Source organism: Arabidopsis thaliana, chromosome 5 (genome assembly GCF_000001735.4).
Source record: "Arabidopsis thaliana chromosome 5, partial sequence".
Lineage (NCBI taxonomy): Eukaryota > Viridiplantae > Streptophyta > Magnoliopsida > Brassicales > Brassicaceae > Arabidopsis > Arabidopsis thaliana.
The window spans coordinates 8,058,536-8,080,231 of NC_003076.8; the positions used below are offsets into that span (position 1 = coordinate 8,058,536).

General features: G+C 36.7%; 8 protein-coding genes across 10 annotated transcripts; 3 read left to right on the top strand and 5 right to left on the bottom strand.

Annotated features, from left to right (window-relative positions):
- The first annotated feature begins 32 nt into the window (after positions 1–32).
- Positions 33–4,751, top strand: AT5G23890 (GPI-anchored adhesin-like protein). Of its 2 annotated transcripts, none has more exons than NM_001343831.1 (10): positions 33–533; positions 939–1,024; positions 1,125–2,113; positions 2,227–2,315; positions 2,423–2,526; positions 2,605–2,695; positions 2,976–3,051; positions 3,125–3,239; positions 3,313–3,844; positions 3,981–4,685. In NM_001343831.1, exons 3-10 carry the CDS (start codon positions 1,142–1,144, stop codon positions 4,468–4,470), a joined length of 2,469 nt encoding a protein of 822 aa, NP_001330451.1. In that variant the 5' UTR covers positions 33–533; positions 939–1,024; positions 1,125–1,141; the 3' UTR covers positions 4,471–4,685. The 2 variants fall into 2 exon arrangements, with proteins under 2 accessions (NP_001330451.1, NP_197777.1); NM_122294.4 differs by having other exon boundaries at positions 45–533; positions 950–1,024; positions 3,981–4,751.
- Positions 4,752–5,386: 635 nt separating this feature from the next.
- AT5G23900 (Ribosomal protein L13e family protein) lies at positions 5,387–7,015 on the bottom strand. Its single transcript, NM_122295.4, has 5 exons — positions 6,949–7,015; positions 6,441–6,550; positions 6,218–6,351; positions 5,961–6,119; positions 5,387–5,862 (listed from the first exon to the last, which is right to left on the bottom strand). Exons 2-5 carry the CDS (start codon positions 6,544–6,546, stop codon positions 5,641–5,643), a joined length of 621 nt encoding a protein of 206 aa, NP_197778.1. The 5' UTR covers positions 6,547–6,550; positions 6,949–7,015; the 3' UTR covers positions 5,387–5,640.
- Positions 7,016–7,883: 868 nt separating this feature from the next.
- Positions 7,884–8,561, top strand: AT5G23903 (uncharacterized protein; the record flags this gene model as incomplete). The annotated part of the gene is made up of 3 exons (NM_001125796.1): positions 7,884–7,947; positions 8,055–8,327; positions 8,414–8,561. The coding sequence occupies 3 exons, from the start codon at positions 7,884–7,886 to the stop codon at positions 8,500–8,502; spliced, it is 426 nt and encodes a 141-aa protein (NP_001119268.1). The 3' UTR covers positions 8,503–8,561.
- A 974-nt stretch (positions 8,562–9,535) lies between these two features.
- AT5G23908 (uncharacterized protein) lies at positions 9,536–9,745 on the bottom strand (the record flags this gene model as incomplete). Its single annotated transcript, NM_001125797.1, has 1 exon — positions 9,536–9,745. The coding sequence occupies one exon, from the start codon at positions 9,743–9,745 to the stop codon at positions 9,536–9,538; it is 210 nt and encodes a 69-aa protein (NP_001119269.1).
- AT5G23910 (ATP binding microtubule motor family protein) lies at positions 9,686–14,518 on the top strand (the record flags this gene model as incomplete). 2 transcript variants are annotated; one of them, NM_001343832.1, is made up of 20 exons in its annotated part: positions 9,686–10,065; positions 10,329–10,494; positions 10,589–10,789; positions 10,884–11,055; positions 11,154–11,356; positions 11,445–11,704; positions 11,816–11,870; positions 11,942–11,974; positions 12,069–12,122; positions 12,211–12,264; positions 12,340–12,384; positions 12,500–12,553; positions 12,630–12,699; positions 12,787–12,855; positions 12,942–13,249; positions 13,357–13,403; positions 13,595–13,616; positions 13,714–13,776; positions 13,989–14,027; positions 14,147–14,518. In NM_001343832.1, 20 exons carry the CDS (start codon positions 9,905–9,907, stop codon positions 14,186–14,188), a joined length of 2,118 nt encoding a protein of 705 aa, NP_001332641.1. In that variant the 3' UTR covers positions 14,189–14,518. The 2 variants fall into 2 exon arrangements, with proteins under 2 accessions (NP_001332641.1, NP_197779.4); NM_122296.4 differs by having other exon boundaries at positions 9,917–10,065; positions 14,147–14,456.
- A 168-nt stretch (positions 14,519–14,686) lies between these two features.
- Positions 14,687–15,751, bottom strand: AT5G23920 (uncharacterized protein). Its single transcript, NM_122297.4, has 2 exons — positions 15,280–15,751; positions 14,687–15,213 (listed from the first exon to the last, which is right to left on the bottom strand). Exons 1-2 carry the CDS (start codon positions 15,581–15,583, stop codon positions 14,828–14,830), a joined length of 690 nt encoding a protein of 229 aa, NP_197780.1. The 5' UTR covers positions 15,584–15,751; the 3' UTR covers positions 14,687–14,827.
- A 154-nt stretch (positions 15,752–15,905) lies between these two features.
- On the bottom strand, positions 15,906–17,658 carry AT5G23930 (Mitochondrial transcription termination factor family protein). The gene has a single exon (NM_122298.2). It carries the CDS (start codon positions 17,461–17,463, stop codon positions 16,090–16,092), a length of 1,374 nt encoding a protein of 457 aa, NP_197781.1. The 5' UTR covers positions 17,464–17,658; the 3' UTR covers positions 15,906–16,089.
- Positions 17,659–17,776: 118 nt separating this feature from the next.
- On the bottom strand, positions 17,777–21,331 carry PEL3 (HXXXD-type acyl-transferase family protein). Its single transcript, NM_122299.3, has 2 exons — positions 20,687–21,331; positions 17,777–19,079 (listed from the first exon to the last, which is right to left on the bottom strand). The coding sequence occupies exons 1-2, from the start codon at positions 21,140–21,142 to the stop codon at positions 18,081–18,083; spliced, it is 1,455 nt and encodes a 484-aa protein (NP_197782.1). The 5' UTR covers positions 21,143–21,331; the 3' UTR covers positions 17,777–18,080.
- Between the last annotated feature and the right edge of the window lie 365 nt (positions 21,332–21,696).

Here is a 21,696-nt window from a genome sequence, read left to right on the forward strand (position 1 = left end):
AACCAACCATATGTGTTAAACATGGAAAGATAAATAAAAGCAATTAGGTGGTTAGGTGTGTTAGTGTGAGGCTGATCACTGTCCAACGCTCTCCCTTTGTGCAATATTCTGTAACGAAACCAACCAAAAACACAGAATACATTTGATACAATTACTTTAATTCCAATTAAACCCTAATCCTCCTCTACCATTCTTCTACTGACGATTCTCTTCATATTTTCTTATCCTCTCTTACTCTCTCTACAATCAAACCATGGCTTCTGCGACCGCCACGTGGACACCTACCTCCCTCCAGCTTCGTCTCGCTTTGAGCTCCGGCGTGCGTCGGAAATCTCCCGCCGTTTACTTACGACCATCGCGATTGGCTAGGAAATCGGGTTATGGAATTGTCTGTGTTTCGCAGAAGCCTGAAGTTGATGCGTGGACCGGATCGGATTCGTCAAAGTCGTCGGCTGATAATTTGGCTGGGTGGGATGATTCCGATAACGATGACAAGAAGTCTTCCAGAGTTAAGAAGAAGAGTTTGATTGAAGGTATATGCGGATGAACATCTGTTTTTGGATTCTGATTTTATTTTTCAGTGTGATTCGGAGTTTTCGAGGTTTCGTAAGAACCAGCTGGTGAAATGTTTGATTACACAATGAAGCTAAAACTATATGGCTGCATAGTTTACAAGTGTAATTTGGTAGGAGCCATGAGTGTTGTTTTCTTATGGATGTACTACACATAATCTTTAGATTGAGTTGATGAACCGTATACGCCGATTTGTTTTTGTGGTCAATTGTTATTGAGAGGTTCGCTAAACAGCGCACATACTCAAATGGTACATTGCATGTTACGTTGGAGTTTGGTTAAGTCTCTTTAGCATTTTGATTTCTCTGTTCTGAAGCTGTTTAGTTTACCGGTTTTCTTGTGGACTAATAACAATCTGGAACTAGTTTGCTTTCAGGTGTAGTTGGGGCTGGAGTGGCTGGAATCATTTTGTTTCTTGGGCTAAGCTATGCAGCAGCATCTTTTAGCAAGCGTAATACTCCTTCTCTTAAAGCTATTCAAGCTCGTTTCAAGTGCCTCTTTCAGAATTGTTTGTACTGATTTATTGTAGGGGAATCATCTTTTGAGCGCAGGAACAAAAAAACAGGAAATGCATTCGTTGACTTCTCAGCAGGAAAGCATGATTCAATCATCTGATGAAATTTCTAGTGATGAGATTAAGGTAGCTAACAGTGAGGAAAGCAATCTTAAGGACGAGGATAAGAGTATAGAAAGCAATGATGTAGCTCAGAAAAGTGATGAAGGGTCTGGCGAAGATAAACTACTTGGTAAGGAGACATCGTCATTTGATGGTGTCATGACTGATGAAGCGGATGCCACTGAAAGTATCCCCCAAAATACTCCTGAAGCAGATTTGATGGTCAATGCGGAAACTGATCCTGAGACAGCAGAAAGTGAGAAAATAATATCTGAATCTAAGTCTCTGTTAGACTCATCCACTGAGCCTATTCTTCTAGATGCAGAAAGTAGTAATCTTGTGGGCGTGGAAAATACAAATTCTGAAGATCCAGAGAGTCTCCTGAACACTGAACCAACCAATGTGTCTGATTTAGAAAATCATGTTAACAGTCAGAAGGAAGATTCCTTATCTTCTTTATCAGGCATCGATGCTTATGCAGCCTCGGGGACTGTAACTGAGCTTCCTGAGGTTTCTTCACAATTGGATTCGACTTCAAAACCTCAGATTGTGCCACTAAATGACACGGAAACAGCATTTGCCACTGCTGAAGAGCTTTCTGAGGTTAACGGAACACCGGAGTACTTCGAAACCTCAGATTGGTCATCAATATCAGACATAGATACAACGAAAGAACTTGAATCTTCAAAATCTCCTGTGCCAGAATCAACAGATGGGTCAAAAGATGAACTAAACATATATAGTCAAGATGAGCTTGACGACAACAGAATGCTTTTGGAAATACCCAGTGGTGGAAGTGCATTTTCTTCTGCTGGAATTCCTGCACCTTTTATGTCTGTTATAGTTAATCCTGGGAAGATTCTTGTCCCCGTAGCTGCGGATCAGATCCAGTGTCAAGCATTTGCAGCTCTGCAAGTTCTGAAGGTAATATTATTTTTTTATGTTGTATAGACCCTCACTATGTATATCTTGCACTTGTGATTGTTCTGGCACTTGTATACCTTGCAGCTTATAGTTCAGTTTGTTCCATCTTTCAGGTCATTGAAACTGATACACAACCTAGTGATCTATGTACTCGCAGAGAATATGCCAGGTGGCTGATTTCTGCCAGCAGCGCGTTATCAAGGTATACTTTCATGATTTTGTTAGTGTTTCTGGTGGGGTCAAAATATCCTTCGTATGTATTAGAAAGTGAAATTCATGCATTTATGTGTGTTCTTTAACTCTTTGCAGAAACACAACCTCAAAAGTGTATCCTGCTATGTATATTGAGAATGTTACTGAGCTTGCTTTTGATGATATTACTCCCGAAGACCCTGATTTTTCTTCCATTCAAGGTGAGAGTGAACTTTGAATTTTGATTCTACCCGAAAAGAAGATAAACAATGAAGCTAAATTCTGTTTACTCTTTTCAGGGTTGGCAGAAGCAGGACTTATCGCGAGCAAGCTTTCTAACCGTGATTTACTTGACGATGTTGAGGGCACATTCTTATTTTCCCCTGAAAGGTATTTATGTTGCTGAAAATCATCAAACTTGTCCAAAAAAAATTCTGCGTTTGTAAATCGCATTGAGAGAAACATATACATAGTCTTATACTGGTACGGCTGCCTTAATTTCTCTTTTAAGATATCAGTGAGATTTTCGATAGTCTCATGAACCAGAACGGCATAAAATCATTCTTCTTACTGTTTTTAGAATATCATGGATTTCTGTACTTTGACAATGCCTTTGCGTTTAATACTTTGCTTATTTCTACAAATTTTGCTTGTTTCTTGTCCGACGCAGCCTTCTTTCACGCCAGGATCTGATAAGCTGGAAAATGGCCTTGGAGAAACGACAACTTCCAGAAGCTGATAAAAAGGTTGCATATCGAGCTTGGTTTTGTTCACTTCTCATAATATTGCAGATAATCATTAATTCACTTCATGATGCAGATGCTGTATAAACTCTCGGGCTTCATTGACATCGATAAGATAAACCCAGATGCATGGCCTTCCATCATTGCAGATTTATCTACTGGGGAACAAGGAATCGCTGCCCTTGCATTTGGTATGCGCAAATTTTCCATCTAAATATCTTCTTGCTCAATCATTACCTTATTATAATGCACACACGACTTTAGGTTGTACAAGATTGTTTCAGCCTCATAAACCAGTCACTAAAGGGCAAGCTGCCATTGCTCTTTCAAGTGGTGAGGCATCTGACATTGTCAGTGAGGAATTGGCACGTATCGAAGCAGAATCCATGGCTGAAAAAGCTGTGTCTGCGCATAACGCCCTCGTTGCAGAGGTCGAAAAGGATGTCAATGCCAGTTTCGAGAAGGAGCTTTCCATGGAACGAGAAAAGATTGAAGCAGTCGAGAAAATGGCGGAACTGGCGAAAGTGGAGTTGGAGCAGCTGAGGGAGAAGAGAGAGGAAGAGAATCTGGCGTTGGTTAAAGAACGAGCTGCGGTTGAGTCAGAAATGGAGGTCCTCTCACGGTTAAGACGTGATGCGGAAGAGAAGCTGGAGGATTTGATGAGTAACAAGGCAGAGATAACCTTTGAGAAAGAGAGGGTTTTCAATCTTCGAAAAGAGGCTGAAGAAGAGAGCCAGCGGATTTCAAAGTTGCAGTATGAATTGGAAGTTGAACGAAAAGCCTTGTCCATGGCCAGGTATTTCTTCTACAGTTCGAGCTACATTATGTTTATAATGCAAATAATCTATCTGCATTCTGATTTCTAATTAGTAAGTCTTTCAATCTGTCCAATCCATAACCATATTATGACCCATCATATGTTCTTTGTTCAGATCGTGGGCCGAGGAGGAAGCAAAGAAAGCTAGAGAACAAGGGAGGGCCTTAGAAGAAGCTAGAAAGCGATGGGAAACAAATGGACTGAGAGTTGTTGTTGACAAAGACCTTCAAGAGACGAGCAGCAGAGAGACAGAACAAAGCATAGTACTAAACGAGATGGAGAGATCCTCAGTTGAAGAAACTGAGAGGAGAGCCAAAACCCTGATGGATAAGCTGAAGGAGATGGCTGGAACCGTGAGTGGAAAGTCCCGGGAAGTGATCTTCACTGTGATGGAGAAAATACGTTTATGGATTACAGTTTTGAAGGAATATGCAGTGAATTTAGGGAAGCGAGCTGGGGAAATGAGAGATGCAGCCATTGTGAGGGCAAAAGGAGCAGCAGCAGATGTTGAGCAAGGGACAGTTCAGGTGAGCGATAAGGTGAAGAAAATGGCTGAGGAGTGTAGAGATGGAGTTGGGAAGATCTCTCAGAGGTTCAAGACCTAAAGTAACAGTCTTTTAACTTTTTTGTATCTTGTTTCTACATGATAAAAATAAAAGAGAATAATGGGATGGCCATTACATTTACAGTATTGGTCAGTGATGTTCAGAATTCATAATTGTATCATTTTGTAATCTTTGTTATGTGGTTTACTAATACTTACACTTTAGTGCGATATGTTATAATTGCCTTGCTCTGATCATTTGTGTTTTGCTTTTCATCTAAATATTCCAAATCACTTGTAATATTACAAGCACGAAGTATCTCTAGTAGCTTTTCATTTGAATTTAGGCATGCCAATAATTCTAAGAACTGATGCATTCAGTTTCTTCTACATGTTCATCTTGTACACACTCTAAACTTTCAAAATAAAACAATATCTTGGCGTGAAATATTTTAAGAATTGAATACACGAAGAAGAGAAAAAAAAAAAAGAGAATAAGAAGAAACCACTCAATACAAGGACTGATTTTTTACTATTTTTATAATTTTAAAACATATTATTAAGGATAAATAGAAACTTTAATTTTAATTTTTTATTAATATAAAATTATTTATTAAAATCACCTCATTATTTATAACGAAAACAAATATATCTGTTGACGGAATCAATATTTCCCATAATTTGTGTAGATAGGTGAACACAAAAGTCACTTTGGATGTTTAAAGTAACAAAACTATCACATTGATGGTTAATTATAAGAGTTTAAATTTTAAAATCTTGAAAGTTTAAAAGAGAAGTGGTTGGTACCTTGTTTTTTTAATGGGATTTTCCATTTAGTTTTTATTAATGCGTCAAACTTATTTTCATTTTTTTTGTTAAAAACATGAAATAACTTTATAGCACTTAGGTTTATTATACTCCAGTGCAATGTTAAAGTTTCCAGTGCAATATGTTTTAGTATCATTGGTACTCGAGTTTCGCGTATCGTATTAGTCTGTTGAATTAGGCTTATCATCAGTACAATGTCTACGAAAGTTTATACTAAGTTGTAATATAAGATACGTATATAGAAACTCGTTATAATTTCTTCCATAAACTTTCCCAAGTACCAGAAACCTTTGAGATCTATGTATTGATAAACCGCACCAAAAAGAAAACAGAGTCGTGCACAAAATCAAAAACCAGAAGAACAAGAATTCAAGAATGATTAAGCTCTATAAAGCAACGAATTTTACTTCTTCTCTTCTTTCTCAGCCTCGGCAGCCCTCTTGGCTCTGGCACCAGCATGACGTGCGTTTGTGCGCTCCAAACGAATCTTATCGTAAGCCTTGAACGCCTTCAAATCTGCAGTCAGCTTAACTAGCTCCATAGCTGCCTTGACACTGGCAATTGGCATGTAATCACCTTGAACTTGAGTAGCATTGGCAAGCTCCTCTGGAGTAGAATCACCAGCCTGAAAACAAAAGATACAAAATTGTTATAACAAGAACTCAAGAATCAAGAGGGTGTCTCAAATATACTACTCTAACTAAGATCTCAAATGATTGATACCTTGACTTGACGGGAACGGCGAGGGAACACCACCAACTTAGCCTTGTAAGTCTTTAACCTTTGGACATTGGACTGAAGACCCTCCAAAGAACGGTTCTTGCGTCGGTGATCAACAGAAATTCCGATTGTTGGAGCCAACTTCTTTGGGATACCAGCAACCTAAAAAAAAACAAAAAGAAGCAAGCAACTATGAGCTTTCATCTTAATATCTATAAAGAGAGAACACTTAGAACATTGAAAAATTCAAGAATCCAAACCTTAAGCTCTTCAAGAGTGAATCCTTTTCCAGCTCTAACTTTCATGTTGTACTTAAGTGTCTGACCATGAACAACAGGTCGGAGAGGACCAGAGGTGGGACGAGGGAAGATCTTCACAGCCTTCTTCTGTCTAGCTGAGAAAACACATCACACAAAAGAAACATACACTATTAAAATTAAGAGCAAAATCATTTAAAGTAGAAAATGTAGAGACTTTACTAACCAACACGTCTCCTTGTCTTCCTGGCAGGCTGGTTAAACCAAGTCTTGACATAATTCTGCCAGTGCTTGCGAAAGTGTGAGCTCGGGATAACGTTGTTGTGCTTCATTTTTCTAAGCAACAAACACAAATGTTACAACATGAGAATAAACTAAACAGAGAAGTAAAATAATCATAGATTTCAACCCTAATCATGTTACACAAGCAACATTAAAAGAAGCAAATGGGTATTATTAAATACATTCCAAGTGATACAAATTAGACTAATCTAAATTGATGAATCATGATCAACCAAAAAAATCGCAGAATCAAATGCTTTACAAAATTCTAACAATATCCAAAAGCAAAGCTCGAAACAAACCAAAGCTTCTGCAATTGATCTGATTTTACAATCAAATGCAAGGAAAAAAAAGTTCAATTCTGAGATTATAAGATGACTGCAAATTTCTTAAACACCTAAAACTGACTACGAAGAGAGACGAGAAAAGCTCAGAGACAGAAGGATACTCACAGCGGCTTGGACGAAAAGTGAAGGCTTCTCCAGAGGGGCTAATTGTTCATCGATAATTCGATATATAAAATGAAACCCTAGTTGTTGAGACAGGGTCCTTATTATTGGGCTTATCTTTATAAATGGGCCTGGTCTTTAATTAATTGGAGACGACCCAATAAAGTTTCGAATACTTGCGTTTTCTCAATCTCTCGTATAAACGACATCGTTTTGGAATATAAAATATAGGTATTTTTTTTTCTTTCACAAAGTCTGTTTTTGAGTTTTTGATTCGGTTATTTTAGTTTCTGCAGGATAGGAATATGCACATTGTAATGTATAATATAACAATAATTGGCCATAATTCATATACCGGAATTGGCTATCTATCGAATCAAGTTGCAATATTTATACTCACTAGCTACTATATCAAATAAGAAAGTCTTTAAAAATTGAATACTCAAAATGTAGTAGTAAAATGTATCAAAGCCAACTTACTCAAGTACTAGTTGTAATTGGTTTAAGAGCTTTAATATGGGAGCAACGGAAAATGTAACTGTCATTGGTTGACTTGACTTATTATCGTTGCTAAAAAAGTAAACCTTCTTCACGACCGACGTGCGATGTTCTAAATTACAAATCAAGAAAAGTAATTAGTATGAAGCGGCCACATATTAGATGAATATATAGTTTGGAGCCAACATGTAACTAATTATAATTTTGTTAATCAAATGAACAAAAATATGTTTATTTCCCAAAATAAGAATCGGTAAAAGGGAATCTTTCTTTCCTGGCCATTTTAGTATGCACCCATTAGGCCATGACCCCATATGTATTAAAACATTTAAATACATTGTTGCGAGCAAAAAATACTTGGTAGTATAATTCTATAAATACCATTAACTTGTAAACATACACTAATTTATCAACATCAAGACAAAACATTACAAAAAGCCATGTCTCGTGTCCTCCTCTTTCTCTTCATCTTTTCTTTATCGGTTTTGGTTGGATCAATCAATGGTAACAATCTTATTATATCAAACCAGTTCCTTCCAATCTCAGCAATTCATATACAAAATATAAATGCCAAGATATCTACATTTTTGATATAACAAGAAAATTTTCAGGACGGTCATGTGGATCATCGACGCCCACTTCAGAGGATATGTACAAAAAGCAGATGGAAAGGTCCGAGGAATCAGCACGTGAAATGGGAAGGATTGGTTTGGAGTGTGAACCCGAAGGGTACACAGGTGGTTCAGGCAACACGAACTCTGTTGGTGATATGATTCTCGGCTTCTTCATTCTTTTCTTTATTGTTGGTGCCCCCATTATGATCTGTCTCGCGTGTGTTCGGAGACAACAGGCTATAAACGCAGCCAATCTCAATAACGTTTCCGGTTAGTAATATGTAAATAAGAAATAAATAATTTGTTATGGTAACGATTAGGAAATAAGTATATAAAGATAATCTTTATTGTAATAGGTCAAGTGGTAGGAGCTCATGGAACTGATCTCAAGTCTTATCCTCAGACAGGGACCGTCCAAAAGGGAGATCCCAATTACCAAGTTTGATCCATCACTTTTCACAAGTATGGATAATGGTTATTTTTCGGTTGTCTTGCCAATTAATGTATGTGTTTTCAATTACATATGCGTGATACGTAACTTTTTTTGTTTGGGTTGGATTGTATCTCCTCAATCTATTTTGAGAGCGAAAAAACATTTGTTAGCATTGCTTTCGGAGATGTTTTATTTTGGTCTCACAAACCAAAAAAAAAAAAACTGCAAAACCCTAATGTTTTACATACTCGAAATTGAAAATTGTTTACCATTATTTGATTTCCCTGGAGAAAACAATCCGTTTAATCATTTCAAGGCGATATCAACACTAAGCAACGACGCCAACAAAGATATATATGGTCGGTTAATTAACTCAAAAGTAGGAAGAAAAAAAATTCTACAAGCTTAGTAATAGCTATTACAGTATTCACAGAGAAGCTCGAGATGGAAAAATTGTTGATTCAACGTAATCAACACACACAAAGCTCGTAGTCGATAAACGGAAAAAGATGGATTCATCTACAACGACGTAGATTTTTTTTTTTATCACAACGGCAAAGTATGTATGAGTATATCATTTTAGAAATTATCAATCTGTTAGAAACGGTACTAAAAATAATACTTTTATTCTACATATCGTTCTCTTCCCGTTTCTACCAATGAAAAGACTCTTATTACTTTGTCATCTGATCCACATACTACGCAAAGAGACCAGAGAACATAGTTGATGATGGCGTTGGCGTCCGCTCGTGCTCCTTTGGATTAGATAATTGTATACTTTACTTTAGCCTTATTACTTTAGCCTTATTGTAATTTTGTTTTTTACTCTCCTTTTTTTCCAAGATTACTCTACTTTAGGTGTTGTTTCTGTAATTCCTTCATTTTCATTTCTAATGATATTTACAAGCTTAGCAAAAAAAAAAAAAAAAAAAAGAAAAGAAAAGGAAAACATAGTTGATGATACATTGATTGATAGAGAGAAAATGCTACTCACGATTACATTAACTCCTACTAATTAATAAGAGGGTTTCTTAATTATTGGGCTTCACAATAAAGATGGGCCAATCTCAAATAAACGGAGCCGAGAAACTTTCTTCCTCCTGTAAAACGGTGCGTTTAACTTAATACTAAACGACACTGTTTTGTATGCAGGCTTCTTAGATACGCCGAGGTAGGACACGTTTTGAGTCATCATCGAAAGGAGCCAGACTTCGAGATTTTGAATTTTTTTACTTAACGGCTCACTCACTTTCATCTCTCTCTCTTTATCTCCCAAATCTGACACTACTACATTCAAACATTAAGAGAAAGGAAACAAAATCTTCAAATTCAAACGTTTTTTTCCCTTTCCAAGAGAGATTCCTTGTGTTTCTATTCGATCTAGGGAGAAAAAAATCTAGGAATTTTGAGAATTATGGAGACAAAGATGACGAGCCATGGCCGGAAAGTAGTCCGGGTGGTGGCTAGGGTCAAGCCATCGACGGATCTGGCATCAACGAAATCAATTTCGGTTCAGAAACCGATGGGTGATGATTCAGAGACTGTTACAATTTCGTTCGGAGCTCAATTCGCTGGGTAATTTCTCTTCATTCCTTTCTGATTCTGTTGTTAATTTGGAGATTTCGAATTTTGAGTGGGTTTATCGGATTTGTCATGGGATTCGTTAATTTGATCGAAATTTATGTTCTTTTATATATAAACTCTTGTGTTAATCTTCTGTTTTCAGAAAGGTTTGACATTATATTTTTGAGTTGAAATCTTTCTCCGTCTGTTGTGGATTAGCGACGTTTCAAGGGAAATTAACTAGTATGTTTGTTTGTTGTTCTGTGTTGTGGTAGATCGAAAGATTCATATAGATTGGACTATTGCTACGAAGAAAATGAAACTACTGGTTCAATTCTCACTAAGGAGATAAAGCCTCTTATATCTACTGTCTTTGAGGGTAAAGATGCGAATGTCATCGCCCACGGAGCAAGAAATAGTGGTAAAACACATCTGATACAGGTATTGAAAGCAGTTATCTCTGAAAGGTACTGAGTTGTGTTGTTATTACTTTATATGAAAATGCTAATTGAGTTATGTATGACATGTTTTGAAGGGAAATGAGAGGGAACTTGGTTTAGCTGTCCTTACAATGTCTGAGATGTTATCCATGGCTGAGGAAAGAGGAGACGCGATTTTTGTATCAGTTTACGAGGTGTCTCAAGAAACTGTGTATGACCTGTTAGACCAAGAGAAGAGAGTGGTTAGTGTATTAGAAGGTGCACAAGGGAAAATTCAACTAAAGGGACTTTCTCAGGCAAGTTATTTAGTGTTCTTGATCATTAAGTTTTGTAACATCATACGTATTTTTCAGATTAGGATCATTAATATTTCAATGTTTCTGCTTTCAGGTACCTGTGAAGTCACTCTCAGAATTCCAGAACTTATATTTTGGTTTCAAGAAATCCCAGAAGCTGACCAGTGACCTTCCAACTAGGAGTCATAAAGGTGTGATGATACATGTTACTACTGGAAACGCCAATTCAGGCTCCCTTGGGAGAATGAACTTTCTTGATATGGCAGGTTGAGTATTTTAAGATCACAATTTAGTTGTCTTGTCTGTGTAATGATCTTATGTCAGCATCTGATGGCCCGTGATGGGTGTTGTCTTTCTCTGACAGGATATGAGGATTCCAGGAAACAAAACAGTGCTTTAGGTCCTCTAGAGATTGCTAGAGTTAATAAGTCGATATATGCTTTACAGAATGTCATGTATGCTCTAAACGCAAATGAATCCCATGTGCCATATCGGGAGAGCAAACTCACTCGTATGCTGAAAGATTGTTTAAAAGGATCCAACATAACTTTGCTAATCACATGTTTGGTATACTTTGCTCGCTTATGAGTTCGTTTTAAGTATATCTATCACTGAGTGCAACTGGCGATGCTAACCCTTTTGTTTTTCGTTTCAGCCCCGGGAATTTAGCCAAGACTCCTTTTACATGCTAAACTTAGCATCACGGATCTGTCTAGGCGGTAACCGAGCCATCACTAATCCTACCAAGAAGAAGATCAATGGTCTCGATAGATCTGTTTCATTATCCTCAGCCGCTCAAAGGAGACAGACACCTTTGACTATGTCTGCTGCTTCTAGAAAACAGACAGTGCTGAGGGGAAATGTGACAGAGAGAAAGACTAAAATCAACACTGCTACTTCTGCAATTAAAGCAAGGTAAATCTTTCAGAATCAGCTTTCTCTCAACTCTAAGCCTCAATATCCCTGTACTCTTGTTGTTCAGTTTTAGAACATCAAAGAATGACCTTTTTTTCTCAATGTTTGAAGGAAACTGTTCGGTGAAGCAAATGATTCGGTGAAATGTAAAAATAGCTCTAAGAAGGTAATTGATCTTTTGTTGTTATCGTTATGGATTCAGAAATAGTTCAGTTAGACTTGTTTTGGATTTTGTAGGTGGAAGGCAAAGCAAAGATGGTTCTGAAAAAGGTAAAGCATCTTCATTCTAATTGCTGAATATTTGAGTAATGCTCTTTAATACCTTTTCTCACCTTGAATGAAATTTGTGTTGATTTTGATGCAGGGAATCTCCACTTCAAAGGTTGTCTTGAGCGTTCAGGCCTCTTCACCTAAAGAAGTAAATCCTTGCGAGCCTGAACTAAATGGAGCTGCGTGGTTATTTATTACCATGGCATTACTTACAAAGTCTCATGTTCTTAATGTAGGAAATCTGTTCGTCGATTACTGTTACAGATTTTCAATCTTCTTTGGTAGAAGAGGTAATATTTTATATAACGTCAATGCTAAATGAAAATCATCAAGACATTACTTACATTCAGTGGTTTTCTTTTCAGGAATATTCTCTGGCTTTTTCAAGTTCTACGGTAGCCATGGAACCGGTAAATTTTCCATCTGCAACTTCTCTGTATCTTAAGCATGCCAAAACACGTTCAAAGAATCGAAGCTGTCTCCTTTGTTTCAGCATATCTAATATTGCTTCTTGTCATTTATAAGGGCTATTCAAATGGTGCATCTTTAAGCTCAGAAGCTATTTACACTACAGATAAGGTAATTTGTGTAGGTTTATGTTTTGTTTCAACATCTGGATATCAATTGTGCTGACAGTTCTTCCATTATTCTTCAGGAGACACCCCGGAAACAAGAGGAAATGTTTGCTGGAGCCACTCATTGTGATGATGCTTTTGTAGACAAAGGTGAGATTGGAAAATTGATAAAGAAGGGTCTGGTATAAAGGAAAGGCTGACTTTGATCTTAATTGTTTTTTTTTCTCTGTATGGCAGCACAAATAGTAGAGAGAGATGAAAACAATTCAGTCATTGAAGAAGATCTGACTCTGGTTATTGATGAAGGTAGGTTGTGAGTCCTGTGACATTAATCTAAGAAAGTAATATAATGAAACCTTTTGCTCAATTGATGGTCTTTCTCTTTATGGTAGGTGAAAATCTGGACAAAGAAAACAACAGTTTGCTAGCAAATGAAACTGCATCACCACCCCTCAGCATGCGACTTCAAGAACTATCAAACAATTTGAAGTCGATATGCAAATTCTCAAACCAACTATCAGTACCTGAGAAACATCAAACTCCCTTAACTATATTACAGGCGGAAGAAGCATCAGAGCACAGTGATATTACTGCTGAAGCTGCTGTTAGTATAGAACTAAGAACGCCGGAGAAAACTATGCCTTCGAACATTGGCTGCAGTCCTTGGAAGACATATAGCGCACACAGCTCTAAATTGAAGGTAAAAAGAGTTAACAAGTTTGATTAAAAATGACTTTTCATTGAAACTAACAAAAAATCTCTGAGACTGATATAATGCTTCTTTTTTTGTTTCTGGAAATGTTGCAGAATTCTGCTGTTGGAGAGTACCTCAAGTTCATAAACACAGCTGGAAAGTAAGTTATTTTTGTTCTTTGGTAAACTCAAAATATACATAACTCAAGTTTCTTTTTGATTATTAGAAACTTCAAACTTTCTAAATCTTGATATAAGGTTTCCGGGTATAAATAACTCTGTTGATATAATCTTGTCTATATTGGTGTGCTAACTAAAACTAAAATTTTCTCTTCTCTTGTTGTGTTTACAGGGAAGATCTAAAGAAGTTAAAGGTGAGATGACTAGATTGATCAGAATGTTTTTAAAATTGAAATGACTTGTTTATAGGTTAGTACCTAACTTGTTTATGGCCTACATTGATGATTATAGGGTATTGGGGACAAGAGAGCAGCTTACATAGTTGAGCTCCGCGAAGAATCTCCATTTAAAACGGTAAGTGCCATAAAGTGTTACAAATGAGAAGTTGCATCTCTATCATGATGGATTTACAATAAACTGTTGATTTTTGTAGCATATATTCACTAGCAAATAAGACTTGAAATGGAATGCTTTTAGCATATAGTCACTAGCAAATTCAGTTTTTTCAATGTGAAGTTCAATATTGTTTTGGTTTGTATGTAAGCTTTTTGTATTTTCTACTGCAGCTTGATGATTTGCAAAGTATCGGACTCTCAGCAAAACAGGTTAGCTTATCATCGAGTGCTTCAGTTTCTCGTTTTCTCCCTTAAAACAAGAGTCAATAGCAAAATTGTTTTGATCATGCTCAGAGAGTTTGAGTAATGATGGACTTTTGCATTGACAGGTTAATGGATTGCTGAAAAAAGAGATCGGGGAGATTTTCTAGTAGTTGAGGGACATTCTCTACGGTTGTTCACAACAAATGTATCTGAAAATATTTATGAAGGTTTCTAGAGATTGCGAGGCAACACGATGTTGCTTCTAAGATTTCAAAGTTCTATATAGGAAGGCTAAGTTGTTGAATGTGTAATGCGTGTTACTATGAGAACTTAATTTATGGTTACAATACTTTAAATTCAATTTGTGTCGTACTGTCCAAAACTTTGGGTATTTCAAAGGCAATGTGAAGTAGTATCAAATTCCATTTTTATATTTTTCACCGGTTACATCACTTTATCATTCGAATGCTTAGTGGGGAATAAACTTTCAATGTATGCCTCACTCTCAAGTCTCACCCACTAGGTAAAAGACTCATTTTACCCATTTTACTCTATATAGAGATATTCAACTTTATCTAGCTTTTGCCAACAAAACCAAAATTTGTTTTTCGTGATCTTGTTTCATTCTTTCTTAATTTTGTTCAAGACGATTTTTTGTTTCTTTTTTCGACGAGATATCTTGCTTTATACTCCATTAATAATAATCCATTAGACCCAAAACTTTTACCCGATCGAGACATAAGACACAAAGCACTAAAACGAACAACTCAACATTTTTATTCTAAATGAGACAAATACAAATCAGTTCAATCATCTTTGTTATCACCGGAGAAGTAAATCTCACAAGACCTAGGAAGAAACACAGGCAACAAGAGACCAAACAGATTATAAAACCACATCACCGTGTTAACCGATGCAATCACTCTTCCTCCGTACAATCTCAACGGACCACCAGGACGTTGAGTGTCGGAGAATTCTGCTTTAACCCAATCCAAAAGAGCGAAAATCCTACGAGCGTTGTAGAAAACCGGTCCAAGAATACCTATTGGCATCGAATACTTGTCAGAGAAACCAATAGGTTCTGTGAAAGCTTGACCTGAGAGGAGAAATAGATGTGGTGCGGCGGCTCCAGCACCGTGAATGTCTCCACGGTATATTCCATCTCCGATGTAACAAAGAGGGAAGAGTAGGCCTGAGAAAGAGTTTTATTATTTACAAAAACATTTACATAAGTATTTGATGAGAAAAGATTAGTAACCTATAATTGCAGTGGCGAGGAAGTAAGCTTGAAAGAGTTTGTTTTTAGGGTTTGAGAGTCTCTTCTTCTGTTCTGTTTGCTTGCGAGGGAAGGCAAATCTTGAGAGAAACTCATACAAGTAGATATAACACAAGATTACAAACGCTATTTCTCCGATCCCAACGAGTCCTTTTGCGGCTAATAAAATCATGAAAGAGAGAAACACAAGCTGTCTTTTGCGGCTGATGAGACCACGTTTCGGTGGTGGTTGCGGTGGAGATGGTTTAGAGTCGGTGAGATCTTTCTCTCGTATTTCTTCCGACATTGGAAAAGTTTTTGGAGTTTCAAGAGTTGTTTCGAAGCTTGAATAAGAAAATGAGAGATGACAATTTGGTTTGGTGGGGTAAGAAAAGAGTGTAGATATGGAGTGGTTAACCTTCTCTGTCTTCTTATCTATTTCTGGACCTTACAATTATTATTATATACAAAAATGAGAAATAAAAAATAAGATTAGTTGTTGTGATGTATCGAATATGACAAGTGTTTTACCTGAAATCTCATGATTTGTTAGATTTTGTGACCATACAAAAATGGTTAATAAAACAAATTAGAAGACTAATTAGAGACAAATACTAAACACACCCTTAATTGCCAAAAGTTACCAAATTTATCTTAAGTGTTACAAGTTTTCTGATTTCTTGCCTGAATCAGCTTGAACTGTTCTCATTTTTTGTTTTATTGCCTAAAAAAATGTTTCCTTACAACAAAAGGTTTACATTTTGGTGACTGATTAGACTTTTAATGATACAAATTACAATAAGCAATCTTTCTTCACAATGCTATCTTATTTATTAGAATGCTATCTCCGGTGAAGATAGAGTTCAACTCAGGCAACACATCCTGATGCTTCTCCACAAAAAGCTTCAAAAACTTCAGCTTAGGACTCGTCAAAACAGACGATATCGCAGGCATTTCACCGATCAGCCCGTTCGACATAAGAGCTTTGATTACATTACACCGCGGTAAAACGAACTTCTCCAAGCTGAAACCAAGTACAATAGGAGTCGAAGCTACAACCTTTAAAGGCCAACCCATTGTCTTCACAAGAAACTCGGTCTTCTTCTTCACCGAATCCGCAGCTAATCCAATGCACTGAGGATGTCGCTTAATGATCATCAAAACCTCGTCTTTCGTAAATCCTAGCTCAAGAAAAGTTTTAACTGACTTCACTATCTTCTCCTCTGAAGTCCCTACACATTCAGGGTACTTCTTAACCACTAAGCAGACCTCTTCTTTCGTTAGACCAACACGTTTCAAAGTCTCAAACTTTTGAATTATATTCTTCTCAGAGTATTTCAAAGAGAAAGGCCATTTCTTGAAAACTGCCCAAACTTCATTAACACTAAGTCCTAACCTTATATAAGCATTCACTTTCTCCTCTATAGTCTTATCACTAAGCTCATAGAAAACATACAAAGCATTAACAAACTTTGGACTTTTCGGATCAAAACCCATCTCAACAATCTTCTTAACCGATTCTTCAAATCTTTCTTTACCACAAACTGGTTTAGCTCTAGAGATCAACAAGTTCAATAACAGTCTCTGTGGTACTCCTAATTTTCTCAAAACCGATACATTTCGATTTCGATTCGTCTGCTTTCTCTTGGAAGAAGAAGAACTAGAATCTTGATCTTGCAAAATCTCTTTGACATAATCATAGTAATGACTAATCCATTTCCCTCCTCTCTTTCCCAAGATCTTAGGAACTTTTGAAACAATCTCTGTAAGCTCAGAGCTTGAAGCTCCGTTAAGCTTCAAGAAATGAAGTTTAGCACGAAGAGTTTTCTCAGGATTCTCAATGAGAAATCGTGGGTAAGTGGAAATAATACTTGAGATTTGAGAATCTTTGAATCCATAGCTTCTTAAGAGTTTAAGCACTGAATCTGGATTACCTTTTTCATCGAAGTTAGCTTTCATTGAGATTGATTCAGCGAGTTTTGTAGTTAACCCTAATGAATCAATAAGGTAAGAGACTGTGAAAGTTTTCCTCTTTCGTTCATCTTCAAGACTTAGATCTTTAGTAGTAGTAACAACGGAAGAGAACGATTCAGTGAAAGCAGAGGAGTTTTGGAGAAGAAGATTCAGATTCCGCCATTGATGTAACTCGCGTGACCTTCTTCCACCATGGAGTATTAATGAAAACATGATGAGATTTATGGAGAGAAAGGAGAAAGAGTGGGTCGATCAATCTGAAAATGCTCTGTTTTTAACGGAGATGATGAAGACAATGAACGACGGCAGAACATAAGACTGATTGTCTTTAGGGTTTTAGATTTAATTATTTTTAGGAAATTCTTATTAACAAAAAAAAAATCATCAATTTGAGTTTGTAAACCAAAGTTGTGTACTGTTTAACCTTACACCAGAGTGGTTTAGCTTTGGTAATCACCATTGAAGATAGATAGTGATTGGGTTTTAGAGATTAGCAAATTAAATAACAAATTATGTTACACCGTTCACTTGAAAGTTAAAACAGATTTGATAACAATTGCATTAACTAATTTTTCTTTTTTATTGACAACAGTACATGAAACTTTAAACAACATAAGTACTAAAAAACCATGGTCCAAATATTACAATTCCAAACCAAACACACTACATAATCATACAAATAACCCACACACGCTTATTATCAACCACGAGCACATTATTACCATACTTAAAAAGCCATAAGGTTTTTCTCCTTAATCAAATTAATTAGCTAATTAACCAAAATATGTAGTTTGATTAATTATCTAATTAACCTTAAACTAAACAAACACTCAAACAAACCCATTGCCATTTCCATTGACATAGCCATTACCATTACCATTGACATGGCCATTACCATTGGTGAGCTTCTTTCCATCATCTTCTTCTTCCTCCTCACTAAGTAAAAACTCTTTGCTCTTCACAAGCTTCTCCATAACAGAAGCTTCAAGAGTTATCTCCACATCAATACTTATGCCTCCTGCTTTACCTTGGTACAAATACATCATCCCATTAAACCGGTTATTCGACCCGCTCCTAACCGTTTCCGGTTTTCCAAACCCGAAATCCACCTCGTAAACACGAAACCTCGGTGAGCTTCCCACCGCAACACAATTCACTCCGGCGTCTTTGAATTGAAAAATCTTCGGCGATTTCTCCCACTCGTCGTTACGTGCGTCGATCACACTCGCGTCGTGTGCCGCGATTGCTTTCTGGATCACCGAAGCTCCGAACTCCGGTCCGTGCGCTGCTAGTAGCCCCGCCGCTGTTCCGGTGAAGATCGCTTGAATCAAGTTTCCGAAATATTCCTCCGGCATTGGAGGATCAACGCGGCGGCGACAGTCGGCGAAGACGGTGAAAATAGTTATGTCCTCCGGTTTGAGTCCACGCGCTAAGGTGACGTGGCGCCAGATGTGTGATGTCAGGGATTGGAATGTTGAGAATGGTTTTGAACTGTCCGATGGGATTACTGAATTAGCTCTTGACTTGATCGTGTGGACAGCAAAGTCCGAGAACCTGAAGATCTTTTCTACTAGCTGCGGCGGTTCCACCGTCGGATTGGCAGCATCTTCGCCGTTGGAGGTCTCGTTGGGGTCCTTGGGAGCAGTGAGGTCGAGCTTCACGCGCGTGTCACGCGCCTTCGATCGGTCAAGGAAAGGTTGAGTCGAGATGGATTGGGCTCCACGACAGATCTCGGCCCATGAGCTCATAAAATGCCACGTGGATGTCCCGTCTAAGACTGCGTGATTGAAAGCTAGGCCCATTGCAAGCCCATCTTTTAGCTTGGTCACCTGTTGCGAAACGAAAAATGTTGGTTAATTAATACTTGTGAAAATGTTTTTATTTTTCTTTTAAATTTTAGTGTAATGCTTTTTTTTTCATGTTAATGGTTTGGAGTGTTTGATTTGGACGATAGTTTCGAGACCAACATAGACAATGACTCTCCCAACGACTACACCTATATTCTAAAGCCATTACATTCAATGCACATTAATGCCGTTGAGAATTTAAATGACCATATCCGACGAAAATGAAAGTTTGTATAATGAATGAAGTTACGTATGCAATATATACACGTTTTAATACGTATGAATACAATCAATCAAATATACGACGTTGAAAGTGTTTAAGTTATTTTATTTTTGAACAGCTATTTAGGTGAAAGTGTTTATCCCCACGAATCTCAATATTACACGACGTTGTTATTTTCTTGTACAATATTTCTATTAGTTTTTTTTGGTGTGAAAACAATATTTTTATACTGTTATAGTCAAGTAGTCAACGTGGGTCGATGATAAAAAAAAATGATGATGAAACTCATATGATTTAGTTGGCGCTAAAGCTGATATTTATATTTGTATAGGATTGATTGATAATGACTATTAAATTCTCTAATGTGTACTATTTGTTGAGTGATATATACAAATTTAATCTATCTACTTATTTTGTACATGCATACGTGGTGTTTGCTATTTACTCATAGTTTGTATCCGTAGCATGTTATTGGTCAGTCATTGAATGTTGTATTTATGGTTGTGTCAGTTAATTTATTTTTCTCTTACAAAAAATTACACAATAAAAAAAAAAAACAGTAAAAAAAAAGGGATTCGAAAACCGAGTTTCTCAAATCATTGACTACAATTACTGTAGAGATGAAAATGAACATACACATATATCTTATACATATGTGTATGGTCATGGTATAATACGTGCATGTGTAATATATTCATAAGCATAAAGTATGCATGTCAAGCTTCTAAAATAACAAATTTTATTGGTAACAAGAAACTTTTGTATAAAATGCATGTCAACCTGATTTTTTGTTACCATTTAAGTCGTGTATAGTGTTTTGTGATTTAATATGCACTCTTCAGTAGTTAGGAGATGTCAATATTTTTCCCATTTTTAACTCTGTTTTGATCAAAGTTAATGTCAGCATTTTCTGAAGTACGTGAACTGCGTTCCTTTTTCTTGCTGGAAAGATACACTTGTACTTCATATACTGGTTTATGCGTTATTTTATTATTTTGTAATTCATTTTATTTTTTCTTTATAGCTAATACTAATAGAGTTTTGGATGTTACGTGATGTTTCTCTTGAAATGGTAATATTTATTGACGGGTAGTAGTTCAATATATATTTATTACATAACATGCATCAAGATTCAGTAAACATAACCACATAGAAATGATTACATAATCAGATATTTGTGTGATAATTCAGATACGTAAAATCAGTAGTGGTTATCTAGTTGTATATATTTTCTTTCGTCACGCCGATTGAAAATCTAATTCTATATTATTATACGTGAAAATAAACAAGTTGGACGACAAAGATACTGACATGGGATTAGTGTAATATGTATAAAATATATAAACATTAAAAGAAGTCATCATACCTGGACAGCAAGGAGTGGTCTGCTAAGTCCTTCCAAGTTCAAGATCCCATTGTAAGGAACCAACTCCTTGAACTTAGCCGTCCCGTCCTCAGCCGTTAGATCATCGACGGTTACGTCAGCAGCATGAGCGACGGAGAACTCTACGCCGTTGATCTCTGAGTCTTCAGCGTCGTACTCAACACGGAAGACTCCTTCATCGTCCTTGGCCAGCTTACCGGCGAGTTGATAGAAGTCTTCAAGAACCAAACCCAAACCATCTTTGAGATTCTCCACGACCTCGTTTTGGAATGTGGGTTCCTCGAGATCTAGAAGGTTCTGGAACTTGTAGAGTAGAAACTTCTGGTTGTAGTAGAAAGCAAGGTAAGGAAGATCAAATGTGGTGAGGTGGAATTGTTTCTTCCCTAGTACTGGTTTTGTTGGTTTCACATGTGTTTTGCTCATAATCTTTATCTTCATGGTGAAAGAGATTTTAACTGGCCTTGGATCAATGTGGTATTGTGATGATCACAAGAAGATATTAAATTAGCTATTGTTTTTCTTTTTGTGTGAGACTAGAGTGTAGTGTGGAGAGTGGTAAAGAAAGAACTAAAGGCTGTGTTTTATAGAGATGTGCAGTGTGTAGTTGGGTTAGGCATTTAAGGTTTCATGGAAGTAGTTGTGATTCAATTAATGACTCAATTACACTTTTCTTCCGTAAATTTATTTGCATGAATTGTTAAGTTAAATTAAGTTGTAGTTTAAGGATAGAGGTTGAGAATTGAGATACAAAAATAAGTATTGTAATGATGCTACAAGTGTAGGACACTATAAATGCCGATAAAGATGGTAACGAAGCTCAAACCAAGCCAAAATTGTAGTATTTTGGATCGTACCTGTATTTAAAACGATCCTATATATACACTACTTTTAATTACATGTGCATGACACCTTATATTTTCTATATTTTCTGAAGACATGCATATGCTTTCATTTCAATAGTTTATAATATTTGTTTAGATGCTTAATGTTTG